A 12,300-nucleotide genomic window follows, 5' to 3' on the forward strand; every position below is an offset into this window, starting at 1 on the left:
GTGCGGATTGGTTAGTTTATGTTTTGTTTGTTTTTTCTCTGGGATCCGCGGCACACACTTTGGGGACAGCTGGTCTAATAAATAGAGTGAATTAAAATCACATAACTATGAGAAAATTATTAAATGCTGCAGTGTACTCGTAATTCTAGAATGTTGACATATGTAACAGTGCGTGCCTGCGCTGTTTTATAGTATGTTAGCTATGTGACCAGAAAATGTCAAACACCAATGAGGGAACACACAAACAAGGAAAAGGGATTATTACACATTTTGTCTAACCATTTCCTCCTTAAACATTGCAACAAAAAAAAAAGCCATAACAAAAAACCCCAAACCTAAAGTTCTGTGGAACTAATAACATAAAATACTAGAGGGAGGAATTTAGATTGTAAGTGGTCAAAACATTAATGGTATTTTTTTGTACCCCGTTCCCCTTCTTTTGCAATTTGTTATCTGTTCCCCGTTTATGTGCAACAAATACTTCAATAAAAAATTATTATTGAAATAAAAAAATGAATGTTGTTTAGCCCCATATGGGCTTAATATTAAATTGATTTAAATAGCTTTATAAGGCCTAATTGTACTATGACTGTTCTAAAAAAAAAGTAATCTAAAACCATATACTAAGGCGCATATTCAATTAGCCGAAATGTTCCTCCGAACATTGCGGCTGTGCACATTTGCAGGTACGGTACCTCAACATCATGGATTTCTCCTTTCACCTCTATGGGGATAGCGAATAGAAATCCGTGATGTTTCATCGTCGTGGAGTTCCTTAGCGGCTATTTGAATATGCCCTTATGTTCTTAAGGATTCTGCTACTATACGGCCCACAAATGTGTACTCAAACATAGTGTATTTCAGCTCTTCCCTCCACCTCTTGAGACGCAAGCAGACACAAGATGTGTGCAGCTCTGCCTTGACGTAGGTCAGTGGTGGGCAACAGGCACCTCTTGGTCCGCCAACGGCCCAGAGACTCTTCACCTGCGGCCCCCATCCTACTACTCCATATCTTATTCTCCGTTTTAGCATAAACGGAGGAGAGAGGACTGTAGTGTGCGCTCCCTCCTGCCTCAGTGTGGCTCTTGGAAGGTTGGAGGGCCGCAGATGCAGCCCTACAAGAAGAAAAAAGTGGCCATCTCTGATTTAATTACTTGCAGGTTTTTTAGTGTGCATGGGCAGAGCAAATCACACAACTTGTGCTACAGAAACAGTCGTGCGCTCTGCTCTGTAGCAGGCTCATTCTGCCCTGCAGACCCACATTTATTTTGTCTGAAGTATGTGCATAATATAATCCTTTATTTAAACTCCAGCAGTGTACACAATGTCTTTAAACATCCTCTTAGGTTTTGCTGTGGATTACAATAATAATTTTAAAAGGCAAAACACTATGGAAAAGGAGTTACCACTTAGACCAGAGGGAATAAAAGGTATTTGCTACATGTTATATGTGCTGTTTACTCTGTTGTCTTGTGAGTCATGCTAAGCTGCATTTAATTGTTACTTTTGGAAGTGATTTGAAGCACTGATATTGGATCATGTTTTATTTTACTTACTTTTTTTTTTTTTTATTTAACAGGATATTTCCCAATTTTGCAACATTAATTTATGACCTCAGTAATGCAGTGATAGGAACTAGAACCCCAAAATGAATCTGCCTTGTCCATGATGCAGGAGTTTGTAATAATAAGATTATAATAATTTTTTTAAGTGTATAGCTTTGTCATGGACATTATCTATTTAAGTCTTTATAATTCATTTTGTCCCCCTTAACTTCCAACTATGCGGCTTTGAAATATTTTCTTTCTTTTCTATAAGAATAAATATAAACTTTCTAGTAAGTTCTTGAAGAAGACGTAAAGATAAAATAGTTGTATTCATTGTAAAAAAAATATCTATTCCTCGCTATCGGAGCCACTTAATTGAGGACAACATTTCAAGGCTGTTCAATTTTCTGCAGAAGAATAATACCCTTGTCCGCAGCTTCTGTGTATGCTTCTATTTATACAAATCAGTTTGTTAATTAGAGCACACTAGTCACAGTAATGTCTTTGGTAACTGTTTAACTGTTGGGAAGAATTATCTATCACTAAGTTTGTACCATTAAAAGCCTAAACCATTTTTTTTTTTTTTTTTAACATTGTCAACCATTCCTGGTCACTTCTCTTTTAATTGTACATAGCTCAGAGGTATGATGTGTATATAAAGTAACTTACACTGAAATATTATGGAAATTGTATTAAGAGTTTTAATGCTGCTTTAATATTTTATAATTAATAAACGTCCGAACTTATTTCTAGCAAGAAAAAAATTTCTGATTTAAATGATTAGTGTCCATAACATTGCATGTGTCTCGTCACTTGTATTTCTTTTGTTAATCTCAGTAAGATCTTAACTGGAGTTTCCGCCTCTTTTTACTTTTTGTTTTGTAACTCTTCTTGGGTTTTCCCTAATGTTCTGCACACTGTGTTCTTATTTTCATTCTTTGTTTTGCCTCTTCTTAGAAACCATGGAATGCAGAGATTATCCCATGTTCGTTTGTCCTGTTGTGCACAAACTATGACTCGTATATCTCTACACTTGGTTTGCAGCTTGTTAGATATACCGGGTAGCAACTGCTGTAGCCAAATATTGTAAAAAGATTATCACGATATTTGTAGACCAATAGCTAACACCACCTGGATGACCCTTTCAAGGACTCTGCTGCAAGATGCACTTATTCATGCAATACATGAACATTCAGACAAATAGAGTACTGCAGCCCCCAATGTAACATTTTAATTGTGAAATGCTACTCTGCAGTAAGTTTAGGCATATACATTATATTAATATTAACAATAGGTTCTGTAAATATCATACATGTCAAGGAAAGTGGCATACAGCCACTTAGAACAGCAGTGCGCACAATTATATTTTTAGGGACCAAAAAAGTCAGCTTAGAGTCCACAAGGGGGCGCCACATTACATTTGTAAAGAAGCTTTAATACACCACCATGACATTGTCTGTTGCAGCTACAATGTTGGTTATTGTCACTGCAAAGAAAACACAAAACGCTTTGTCATGTTACAGATGACCTGTGATGCATTGACAGGTGCCACATGCTGCGTTGGAAGGTGGTGCACTCTGCTGTCATAGGAGGGATTTCACTGCATTAGACAAAAAAGGAAAATGGAAAATAGTATATCCTCCTCCAATAGGTATCTAAATTGTAATTAGTTGCCTGGGATAAATTGCCCAGGGGGTGCACCCAACACTAAACTGATTAACAGAAAAGAAAAAAAAGAAAGTGTAATTGGGGCACTCCAACACTTGGAATTAAAATCTCTGCATTTTATTGGTATACATTAAAAAGTGAAAACTCTGCTGTCAGTGCACATCAGTGAGTCTCTGTTATAAGCGCACTGGTCCGCCCAGTGCATATTAAGGGGTACACCTATTCTGCTTATGAAGAAGTGCGCCTATGTTTACAGGGAGACAGAAATATCACATCACAAGTCCAACCATCTTCCACTTTAAACCCACCCCTTCTTTTTATTTTTAAATTAAACTTTTCTGTGTTGTAGATGGTGCTTGATTTAGCTTAATTTATGTCTAAAGATAATCATGAGTGAAGGAACATTGAAATCTTTCTTTGCATTTTACATTTTTATTAAATACATTTTGCATTTTTATGCGTATGAGCCTTTTTTTTTTTTATCACTGGACAAGTAAGCATAGAATCCAAATGCAAGGATCGTTTCTAAAAAATGTTCCTGCTTCAGCCTTCTTCCTATTTAAATCAAGTTTTGCAAAATGAAATCTAGTTTTTGATCTGCTTTTTAAATAAGACAGGCCTTTGTGCCCACTCCATACTTGGCGAGGAGCGTCCTGACTGACCCAACTCCTCCCACTGGCCAGTGCAAACGTCCGCTTCTCCGCAAATGCCACCATCGATCAGCAATCCTTTGCTTTAGCAGAAAGGTAGGGGCACCTAAGCAATTTGATGCACACATCGTCGCTAAAGACTATTTTGTGCATTTGTTATGCGCTTTGTAAATTAGGCCCAGTGTGTCCTGTTTTGATATACGGTATGAAAGGTGTTTTATTGGAGGGTCTGGAACGAGAAGACAGCATGATGTCGCAATGACTTCCCGCGTGATACCTTGTACACAAAGTGCTGAATCTGCACTTCAAACATTCTTAGACACAAAGCAGCTGACACTTTCGCTATAACTAGTCTAGGTAAATTTAATAACACTACCTAGACAGGGTTGTCTATGTTTAGCTTTGAAAGCTGTGATCAGTAAGCTGCAAAAGAGAACATTTTCCAGCACACACCATGTCTGACTTTCTAAGGGAAGTGTCAGTGTTTAGTCCATGATTTGTAATCTTCATATCCCTGTCACTGTATTATTATCATTATTATTATTATTATTATTATTATTACCCCAGTTGCCAGGCAGCTTGAGGTGTGAGGGTTACAAGAAATTGAAGTACAGGACTAGGTCCTTAACCCGCCACACCCTGCCATACCAATCATCTGTCTGTGAGCAGAGATACTGGGAAATTCCCACTATCTTCCCTGTAAATACAGGGAAGTTATATTATACTGATCTTACCTGTGTAGCCACAGGCACATGTATGGAAACCTTTGTGCTTTGTACAACTTGTGTACATGCTTCATGTTATAGTGTTAGAGTAAAAAGTAATGTTGATGAGCTTTCCTTGTAAGGAAACGCCTCTATCTTGTGTAATGCTAAATAACTGAAGTTTTTAATGGATTTCATTTTAAACCTATTAATATTTTAGTCTAGTCCTTAGTAAATGGGGAGGGGGGTTGTTTTGTTTTTAGACCCTACAGATTTCATTGTTGCTGTCTTTAAAGACCTTTTGAAAGTACATCTCCGATGTATCTTACACATCCTGTTCCCCTGATAGATTGATGGAAGCCCAGTGCTCCAGGGCCACTGCCAGTAAACACTGTATCACTACAGGCATTGATAGATTAAGTGTTCATTTTCTGGGGTTTGCTCCACTTTAAAGTAATTTAAAAATGAGTTTTTCTATTAAGTTCATGTATAATACATGAGTTAACCAGAATATATACTGGTCGTAGAGTCTTAAATCCCAGAGCAAATGTTGGACCATAAACCTCTCCTATAAGATGCAGAAAGTCTTAAATTTAAACAAAATACATTTATCATATTCTTGTACCATTTTGAGTATTTATTATTATTATTATTATTATTATTATTATTATTATTATTATTTTATTAAGTATGCAAGAATTTATTTTACAATGTTTTGAGCATTTTTTTTTTTTTTAATATAATAAACAAAAAATCCTCCAAAAACCTCTGATGTGATTTACTTTCCGCATGTACTCAGAAAGCTCCACTCACTTGAATGGCATCCCTCAGCTAAGTTCTGTAATAGAATAGGTAACTAAACCAGTCCCCACCCCACCCCTCTGTTTAGGTCGCACCATAGCTCAGAGCACTGCATGCTTTGGCTATCCAGTCCTCTTCAGGAGAGATCCATCAGCTCTACTGAAGATGTTTGGACGGTTCATAACACTTAGCTGCAGAGAAAATTAGCCATTCTGAAGCATGATCGCTTTAGGAAAACGGGGGAGGTGATATCCCTATTTGCCACATGGAGGACGATTATTTTTAGGGGCAGTTCTTCAGCAGTAGACAAGTTAGTAAAGCTAGGTACACAATGGAAGTTTTTCAGCCAAGCATTGGGCCAATAAGCCGTTATAACCGTTTGGTCAGATATCGCGTTAGTGTTTATACTTACACGATGAACAATAGTTTAATCTCTTTCCAATCACCTTCTGATCATGCAGTGTGTATGCACTCAGGATCACGTTCTCCATAGACATAGAAAGTCATGCTCTTTTCAGCCGATGCCAGCAATGGACATGTCCCAGTGAATAAATATAGAGTGCTGTAGATGGAATAATTTGTTATGAGACTGAATATTTGGTTTCAGGGTCACCTAAGCTAACGAAATTCGTTATGACATGTGGATAGCTATAACAAGGCGGTTTTAATAAGTGTGACATGAATGAATAAATACTGTGTTGTCATTCTCTAAATGGCTAGAGGACCCAATGAAGAGCCCAGATCTGAAGGTAAATCTTGTCTAATGTGTACACAGGAATCACCCGACCAATCGGACCTTCAGTCGTAGGTTCAGTCGTTGTAGACAATGTCTGTTGGAAAAATCTCTAGTGTGTACCTAGTTTAAAGAACCACATGAATGCTGTAATTCTGATATGGTGGTTGGGGTCTAGTTTAACGGTGCAGAAAATTCCGACACCTCCAAGGAAAATCCGAATGTCAAAAACGCTTTGGCGGTACGTCTGGTTATATTCAAATCAATTATTTTTTTTAGACATTCTGATTTACTTTGGAAGTGTCCTCTGTGTCTGAATGGAAACGATTACCACCGGATATGATAATGTTCAGGGAGACACTACCATTAGAGCTCTTTGATAAAAATTTTCAGATTCTTATGACTCTATTCTTTAAATAAATAGTGTACTTTTGACAGTATTTTAATGCTGTAGGCTACAGCTGACTTGGGAATTATTGTACTATTATATAGTCTATTTATGCACAGGGAAATGTCAACTGTGTACATGAACATACCTGTCTGTCACGCATCAGCACAGCAACGTTAATTGTATAAATTCTTAATTTTTCTTGAACATTATGAACTTCCTCCAAGCACAATTTGTTTGTGTACTACAATATCATGATCTGGGGGTAAATGTATCATACCCCGGTTTTCTCAACTCGCGGGAGATCGCAGCTTAAATTTAAAGCGCCGCTGCCTTGTAAAGGAAAGTTTCCCTATACGAGGCAGCGCCGCTTTAAATTTAAGCTGCGAAGACGCCGATCTCCCGCGAGTTGAGAAAACCGGGGTATGATACATTTACCCCCTGGTGTTGCTTTTTTTCCCATATGCTCAGCTGCACACGCAGGACAAACAACGGTCACTATTTTTTATGTTTCTCACATTAATCGCATTGAATTAGCAGGAATACTGTTTGTTGTGTTTTTCATGTGGGATTTTTGGAAATCTCCCTTGACGTTTGTGTCCGTCTGTTTCGCAATTCTTCATTTTTCTGGGGCTATGCGCACACAGGCATTGGTAGCCATGGCTGCAGGGACATAGAAGTCACTGGTCCATGAAACTGACAGTTCCTGCACATGGAGGTTTTAAGAACAAAGATAATGGACAATGGATGGAATAGAATTGTCATTTCTGCGTCTTTGGTCCACTGGTTTTCATAATGTCCATCTGTGTGAATTGTCACTGTAGAAATCACTGATCTTTATTCCAGGCTCTGGAATTGTAATAATTGTACAAGAAGGTGAAAGCTCATTCAGACAATCACTTTTTTAAATGTGCTCACATTGCATTTAAAATGAAACTCAAGTAAAGACCTCTTATAATGCTTACTGATCCTTACTAGTCCAGTCACGCAGATGGGCTCAAATCTTCCTGTGGAGCAAAAATCATGTCGCTTCCTGGTCCATTTGCCCGTCAGCCAACTGAACAAACATCAGTGTTAAGTAAACCCATATGAGCATGCTTTGTGTTCTACATGAGTTGCCCACTTTCACACTGCCGCCCTGGCAATATCCCGGTTTTATGAATGGGGGATATTGCCAGGTGACGGTGCAGGACACCCCGGCAAATCACAAGAGGAGCTTTGATTGGCACCTCTTGTGATGTGTTTTGTTTTTTGTTTTGTTTTTTTAAACTTTACAATAGCTTTTGGTGAGACCTGGGTTGAAAAAGTGAGGAATTATACTCAGTATATAATGTGTCCATTCTGTTCCTATCTCTGTAGGAGTTGCAGACGTTTCTGGAGTTTGTGAACTCTAAACCCCCCTATGATATTGTGGTGGATGGACTGAACGTGGCCTTTCTCTTGAAAAGGAAAACACTCTCTAAGACTGTGAGTATTGGTTCATATAAGTAATTCAATTGCTGACTTTACACTTGCAAATGTATTTGTGTTCTGTGTGTCAGTTTAAATGGAAGATAATAATAGAACTGGTGAATTTATAACAGTCATGAGCATCTACAGTGATTTACAACTCACCGTTTTATAAAATGGTAAACATAGTAAAGATACGTGTTCCACTGCAACCTTTCAGACAGTTGCTTTAATTAGTGCAATTAGCACTGGACTGGTGAAAACAATCCTCTACTTCCATAGTTGTAAAAAACAAGGACATCTTTTTGTTGTAAAATCAAATTGGGCGTTAGGTCTGTGACCGGATGGGGTGAGTCTGCCCAGTCGTGGTGGTACCAGTTTATGGGGTTTCGCTGGTGTCATAAATTACTTGAAATACTTTTTGCCAGGGCGAGAGGGGACTTGGTCTGCCCTGGCTTCACTAAGTCTGGGCTGGAATTTTGAGTTTGGTGCAAAGTTGCACTCGGCAACAGAGACGATAGTCTGACTACTTAGACTCTGGGATCGACGGGATGACACCAAGGTGTTTCTTACTAAATAAATTTCAAACATTAAAGCTGCACTTCCATGTATGGAAAATATTTTTTACTAATGTCACACTCCCCTTATCCGGAGCCCTGTGTGCTGCTACATGCAGCCTTTTTATCAGTGCTCTATAATACAGAACCAGCAAATCAATTTAGCTTGCCAACTTAAAATGTTAGTGGATGGGGCATGTGATTGCAGCTTATGATTGGACCTCCCATTCACCCCATCCCCACCCTTTTTGGTTGGGGCGGTAGTAGGAACAGAGGAACACTGGGAAACAGCTGCATGTAGTAGTCCTAGGGCAGTGTCGGCTAACTTGTGACACTTCAGGTGTTGTGAAACTACAAGTCCCAGCATGCTTTGCCAATATATAGCCGCTTATTGCTGGAAGAGTATGCTGGGACTTGTAGTTTCACAAACACCTGGAGTGTCACAGGTTAGCCAACACTGTCCTAGGGCCCCCTGATTAAAGGAAGGGTGGTTTAATAAAATCTTTGCACACTTGGTAGTTTTTCCTTAAATGCATTGTTAAAAAATGTTTAACATTTTCACACAAGACCCGCTGTTTCCCATAACACTCGTAGAGATTGGTGATGCGGATCGGCCCACACTCATCCCCTATAGCCATGTGGGCCAGAGAAGGACTGGGGTTGTCTGTATTTTTCTAACACAAACAATAATTGAAAGGATGCGTACTAGTGTTTCACATCATACACCACCAAGCAGTGTCCAACAAATTGTAGCTGGCAGTTCCCAATGCAATATATTTAATGGGGAGTACCCAGCAATGCCCAATGCATTATTCTGTTGTAATTACCCATCTGTTCACAGTACTTCAAACTCATCAGCAACCAGCATCTTATGCCCAACTCATGACCCCAGCGCTGTGAGGCAACAATGCTAACCACTGTGCTGCCCGATGAGATGAGGATGAAATGGAAGTAAATAATTGATAGATCCTCTTTGACTCACATGTCACCTAGCACAGTAAAGCTAACCATTAATTACGTGTTCTGTTGGACTGAACTAATTAGATTGATGAATATTAGTATTACATCTGTAATACTAAGACACAGCATGCTGCAATTTCTATGCCACCATCAGCTGCCTTATAGGGCATTAAGCAGTTGGCTGTTGTGATTTCGATAAAATTCCTGGATGATGCCTTGAGACAAAAGGTAGGAGGGGCCTCTGCAAATAAAGGTTAAGGCTATCTGTCACTTCCTTATATCCAAACTAGACTAAAGGGGCTGTTACCCCAGTGGGTCCTTAACTGTCATGTGGATACTGCAAAATTTGATGCCATTTCATTGTATATATTTAAACCAAATATCCTGTTTGTATGACCTCAGTAGTTGGTCTGAATGATGCGGGCATGGCCAGGAACTTCCATAACCTGGGAGAGAAGAGCTATTTTCCACATAAGAGTTAAATTCACAGTTCGACAAGGCCCAACACCTTCCATCTTATCTGGTCATTGTCCCCTTTGTTTTAGAAGTATTGTATCCTCGGACCAATAGGAGGGAGAGCGTTGGTTCTGTATACCAAGGCCATTCCATCCTGATAAGGTCAGCCAATAGGAATCCTTTCCTGGAGAAGTCAACCCTGGTACCCAAAAAGGCATATCATGGGAATTTGAAGAGTCATAAGCTTTGGGGCAAGGGAAAAAAAAAGTGATTGAAGGGAGAAGCAGATTCTCAAAGCAACAGTTGTATGGGGACATAAGCAGTGTACAGTCAAGGTTATACTTACTGGTATAGTCCTGCCCAGTGGCGGATCCAGGGAGAGGCGATCGGGGCGATCGCCCCCCCTAGCAGACACTTGCTGCCGACGGCTGCACAGTATGTGCAGGTCCGTCCAGCCGTGACAGGCAGGGTTCAGTGTGCTGCCCGGCTGCTCTGATTGTGTTTAAAACACAATCAGAGCAGCCGGGCAGCACACTGTCCCTGCCTGTCACGGCTGGACGGAACTGCACATAGTATGCAGCCGTCGGCAGCCTAAGATGTTAGAAAGGGGCGGGGCCTAAATCGCCCCCTCTAAATCGCCCCGGGTACACCAGTTTTCTAGATCCGCCCCTGGTCCTGCCTAAAGAGGCAGACACCTGAGCTTCACCTCTACCATATCGGTAGTAGACCTCTCAGCGCCAATTGTGTGTATGTGTGTATCAAACAGGATTTGGAAAAGCACAAGGAAAAAGAAGCTTGTTTGGTTCTCAAGAGTTAGTAAGTATTGTAAACGCAAATTTGATTGACTTTCTTTGACTGGGTGAGTAAGGTAATAGGTGAAGGTGGAGTCGTAGTTGTAGCATATTTACATTTTAGTAAGGCCTTTGTCCCACACTAAAAACTACTAAATAAAGTGGAAAACTTGGAATTAGATTCAGAGGTGGTTGAATGGATAATATGTTGGTTGAAGGAGGAGAGCATTCAGAGTAGAATACCCCAAGGATCTCTACGTGGACAAATTCTCTTCAATATCTTTATTGTTGATGTAACTAATGGTATTGAAGGTTTTGCAGACCGGATAGGCGCACCATGGGGATGAACAAAATGATCATTAATCTAGGTAGACTATAGGACTGGTCAAGAGTGTGACAACTACAGTTTACTGTAAACAAAAAGCATGCACTTGGGTTTCAAAAACATAAAGGCTGAATATACTATAAACCATCATCATCATTTATTTATATAGCACCACTGATTCCGCAGCGCTGTACAGAGAACTCATTCACATCAGTCCCCCATTGGAGCTTACAGTCTAAATTCCCTAACACACACACACACAGACAGAGAGAGAGACTAGGGTCTATTTTTGATAGCAGCAAACTAACCTATTGGTATGTTTTTGGAGTGTGGGAGGAAACCGGAGCACCCGGAGTAGACCCACGCAAGCACGGGGAGAACATACAAACTCCACACAGATAAGGCCGTAAATGCAACTAAAATATAAACTACTGAGGAGGAAAAGGATCTGGGATTCACTATTTCAGGAGACTTAAAAGTAGCAAATGTAACAAATCAATGGATGCCAGATTTCATATGGAGGGTAATAGTACCAGACACAAAGAGGTGGTGGCACCGTATATAGGACCTTGGTGAGATCACACCTAGCATATGGTGTTCACTTCTGGATGTCTTATCTCCAGAAGGATATAAATAAATTAGAGCAAAGAAAGGCAACTAAAATGGTGTATGGTTAAAATCACACAACTTAGCAGGAAAAACCTGGGGATCTAACTGAGTTAGCGTTGCATTATATATGTACTGAAGGATGTTATACAAGCAACTTATGCTGTTGGTAAATCTGAATCTGTTCCTTATTGTTCTAAGAAATGTTATGTTGCTCTAGCAACAGACAGTGGCTCAGCGACATTCCAGAGCTTTGTGTGTTAAATCTGTTTTTCGTGTGACAAATGTCAGGAGCAGGATAATACCTGCACAGAAAGGATCATCCCACATCTATACACTCATGACGTAAAACTGACTTGAGGGAAATCCCTGCACATAGTCAAGCATTTAATCATTCCTATTGACTACTACTTTATATAACTATAAAATGTGTGTGTGAGAAACTGTAGGCTGAGTCTTCCTGAATATTATAGAATTGTCTGATCACAGCTCAACTCCAAAAAAAAAAAAAAAAAAAAAAATTGAAGTGACTCCGCAAAGTCTGCATTTCCAGCAGTGCTAGAGAGCTCCACTGAAATGTATTTTAATTTTCAGAAAAAATACAAGTGGCTTCATATGAGAACCAGGAACATATACTGTTTAATGTGTGCGTATTGTAGGGATCT

General features: G+C 39.6%; 1 protein-coding gene across 1 annotated transcript in view; it reads left to right on the forward strand.

The window, feature by feature from the left end:
- The window catches only part of PRORP (protein only RNase P catalytic subunit), a 70,733-nt gene that overhangs the window by 24,051 nt on the left and 34,382 nt on the right, over nt 1-12,300 (forward strand). Inside the window, exon 4 of the mRNA XM_075191856.1 lies at nt 7,851-7,958. Within this exon, the coding sequence (XP_075047957.1) occupies nt 7,851-7,958 (108 nt within the window). The remainder of the gene's footprint in view (nt 1-7,850; nt 7,959-12,300) is intronic.

This window comes from Mixophyes fleayi, chromosome 12 (assembly GCF_038048845.1).
Source record: "Mixophyes fleayi isolate aMixFle1 chromosome 12, aMixFle1.hap1, whole genome shotgun sequence".
Classification (NCBI taxonomy): Eukaryota; Metazoa; Chordata; class Amphibia; order Anura; family Limnodynastidae; genus Mixophyes; species Mixophyes fleayi.